Source organism: Rhinopithecus bieti, unplaced genomic scaffold (assembly GCF_001698545.2).
Source record: "Rhinopithecus bieti isolate Rb0 unplaced genomic scaffold, ASM169854v2 scaffold_26199, whole genome shotgun sequence".
Classification (NCBI taxonomy): Eukaryota; Metazoa; Chordata; class Mammalia; order Primates; family Cercopithecidae; genus Rhinopithecus; species Rhinopithecus bieti.
This window is the reverse complement of record NW_016811775.1, coordinates 327,954-330,941: the sequence shown is the minus strand read 5'-3', so window position 1 is coordinate 330,941 and position 2,988 is coordinate 327,954. Positions and strand designations below refer to the sequence as shown.

At 50.7% G+C, this 2,988-nt stretch overlaps 1 protein-coding gene and 1 long non-coding RNA gene across 2 annotated transcripts in view; one reads left to right on the top strand and one right to left on the bottom strand.

Moving 5' to 3' along the window:
• The window catches only part of LOC108544107 (uncharacterized), a 43,218-nt gene extending 42,680 nt beyond the window's left edge, over positions 1-538 (top strand). Inside the window, exon 3 of the long non-coding RNA XR_001889739.1 lies at positions 501-538. This is a non-coding gene — a long non-coding RNA (uncharacterized LOC108544107). The remainder of the gene's footprint in view (positions 1-500) is intronic.
• Positions 539-1,930: 1,392 nt separating this feature from the next.
• CACNA1A (calcium voltage-gated channel subunit alpha1 A) overlaps positions 1,931-2,988 on the bottom strand; it is a 267,197-nt gene continuing 266,139 nt past the window's right edge. The window contains exon 50 of the mRNA XM_017895048.1: positions 1,931-2,986. Coding sequence (XP_017750537.1) covers positions 2,807-2,986 — 180 coding nt within the window. The 3' untranslated portion in view covers positions 1,931-2,806. The remainder of the gene's footprint in view (positions 2,987-2,988) is intronic.

The following is a 2,988-nucleotide window of genomic DNA, read 5'->3' as shown; positions in this document are numbered from 1 at the left end:
TTTTTGAGACGGAGTCTCACTCTGTCACCCAGGCTGGAGTGCAGTGATGTAATCTCAGCTCACTACAACCTCTGCCTCCCAGGTTCAAGCGATTCTCCTGCCTCAGCCTCCCAAGTAGCTGGGAATATAGGCATGCACCACCTTACCCAGCTAATTTTTGTATTTTTAGTAGAGATGGGGTTTCACTATGTTGGCCAGGCTGGTCTCAAACTCCTGACTTGGTGATTTGCCTGCCTTGGCCTGCCAAAGTGCTGGGATTACAGGTGTGAGCCACTGTGCCCAGCCTTAAAAAAAAACCTTTTTGTTTTTAGTGACAGGGTCTTGCTATGTTGCCTCACTGGTCTTGAACTACTGGCCTCAAGCGATCCTCCCAAAGTGTTGAGATTACAAGAGTCAGCCACCGCACTCGGCCTCAAAACTTTGACTTCTTGTTGGACTGATCTTTTCCTAGATGTCATTATTTTATTTATTTATTTATTTTTACTTTTATTTTTTTTTAGAGATGGGATCTTTCTACGTCACCCAGGCTGGAGTGCAGTGGTTATTCACAGGTGTGATCATAGCTGGTCTTGACCTCCATGGGCTCAAGTGATCCTCCTGCCTCAGCCTCCTGAATAGCTGGAACTACAGGTGCGTGCCACCACACTTGGCTTACCATTATTTTAGAAGGACTTATACCTGTCTTGCAATCTGGAGTCTGCAGATTTCTTGCCTGAGGTAAGCTCAAGCAGGGCCTGTTGTCTGGAACAAGACCTGTTCAAAATGTTTGCCTTAATGCTACAGTAGTAATGGTGATAGTCAGTAGTAGCTTGCTGTGGGTCAGGTACTGTTCTGAGAACAGACGTTCTCAAAGGAGTCTTGGACTCTGAGGATGGCTGAAACACTTTGGGGTGGGGGTGTCCACAAGACCAAATTATTATTATCTGAGACAGAGTCTTGCTCTGTCGCCCAGGTTGGAGTGCAATGGCACGATCTTGGCTCACTGCAACCTCCGCCTCTTGGGTTCAAGTGATTCTCCTGCCTCAGCCTCTCGAGTAGCTGGGATTACAGGCGCCCGCCACTACGCCTGGCTAATTTTTGTATTTTTAGTAGAGACGGGGTTTCACATGTTAGCCAGGCTGGTCTCTAACTCCTGGCTTCAAGCAATCTGCCCGCCTTGGACTCCCAAAGTGCTGCATTACAGGCTTGAGCCACCTCGCCTGGCCCAGGATGGCTGCTCTCAGTTCAGACCTAAGCTTTGGGAGAACTAGGAACCTGTGCATGGAGGGCGGGGTGCACTGCCCTGCACCCCAGCGAGGACAGCTGCCAAGGACCTGGATAGGATCTTCGGTGTTTTACTTTCCTGAGCTTCCAACTCAGCCAGCTCATTCCACTGGGGCCCGTGACAGGAGAAGCTTGCATTGCTTTCTGTGTCATTGGGACAATTACCCAGACATTGCAAATAGCCAGGGACTGGAGAGCTGCAGTTTCCTCCGTGAGCCACCGCGCCTGGCTTTTTTTTCTTTTCTTTTTTTCTTTTTTTAAAGACAGAGTCTCACTCTGTCACTCAGGCTGGAGTGCAGTGGTGGGATCTTGGCTCACTGTTAACCTCCGCCTCTCAGGCTCAGGTGATTCTCGTGCCTCAGCCTCTGGAGTAGCTGGGATTACAGGTGTGTGCAACCACGCGTGGCTAATTTTTTTTTTTTTTTCATTTTTAGTAGAGATGGGGTTTTGCCATGTTGGCCGGGCTGGTCTCCTGACCTCAAGTGATCCATCTGCCTCGGCTTCCCAAAGTGCTGGGATTACAGGCGTGCACAACAATGCCTGGCCTCTTTGTCGCTTTTAAACACTGCTTCTAGTAGCTAACAAAGTGCCTCTTTGTATGATTCCCCAAGAGAGACCCACCCAGGCAGCACCTAGCCAAGGGATAAAGAGCACTCCCATCCAAAAACCCTTTGATTCAACTTTTTTTATTTTTTTTTTTCTTTTGAATGTCATGCAATAATTCACAGTCCCAAGCCCACGGTTTTCAAACAAGGTAGGAAAAAAGGAAAAAAAGAAGCAAAGGAATCGGTGGTCATGGTGGGGTTTTTTTTTTCTTCTTTTGTTATTTCAAGCAGGACCAAATGTCAGAAAAAAATGCCTCTTTTCTCAATCATTAATTTTTTTGTCCTTTTTAAAATTGTTTATTATTATTTTTTTTAAATTGATTTCTGCAGGCAGTAATAGTAGGGTTTGGTATAACCGGCAAGCACTCCTGTGTGTGTCTGAGAACGTGTGTGGATATGAGTGTGTCTGGTGATGGGTGTTGGGCGCTGGGGTTCTGGTTCCTTCCGGTTTCTTTGCCGCACTCGGCCACCAGCTCTCGTTCATCAGGGAAAGGAAAGATTCAATTGAGATGATAAAACTCATCAATAGAAGCTATTTTTTTTCTCCCCGTTTTTTCTTTTAAAAATGTTTTTTTTTTTGTTTTTTTTTGTTTTTTGTTTTCCATGTTCCCCAAAGTTCTCCAAAAATGGCTGAGTTAATTCAAATCCCTTGGCTGTGGTCTGTCTGCCCCCTGCCTCCCACCCGAGAGCCCGTCGTAGGTGGGGGGGATCAGGACTGGGTGGGGGGCGCCGTGACTGCCCAGGAGGGTCTCTTCTGGCCGAGGGTCTCTGCGGGACACCCTTGTGGCCCAGCCCTGGCCTCTCCAGAGTCTGGGGTCTCCCGGCTGGCCCTCTCCCGGGCCCTCTGTGCTGGGCCCCCGCGGCCTCTGCGCGGCTCCTCGGGTGGGGTGTGTGCGTGGGGTGCGTGGGGGGCCGGGCGGGCGCCACCTCGCCCGGGCTTAGCACCAATCGTCGTCGCTCTCGCTGTAGGGTTCGTGCAGGCCCTTCCTGGAGCCCGGCCCGCGGGGCCTGGCCAGTCCGTGCGCCGGGTAGTAGCCGTTGGGGAGTCGCCGGCCGTGCCGGGAAGGCGAGGCGCAGGCCGGGCCCGAGGCCCGGGGAGTCCTGGGCGAGCGCCCGGTGG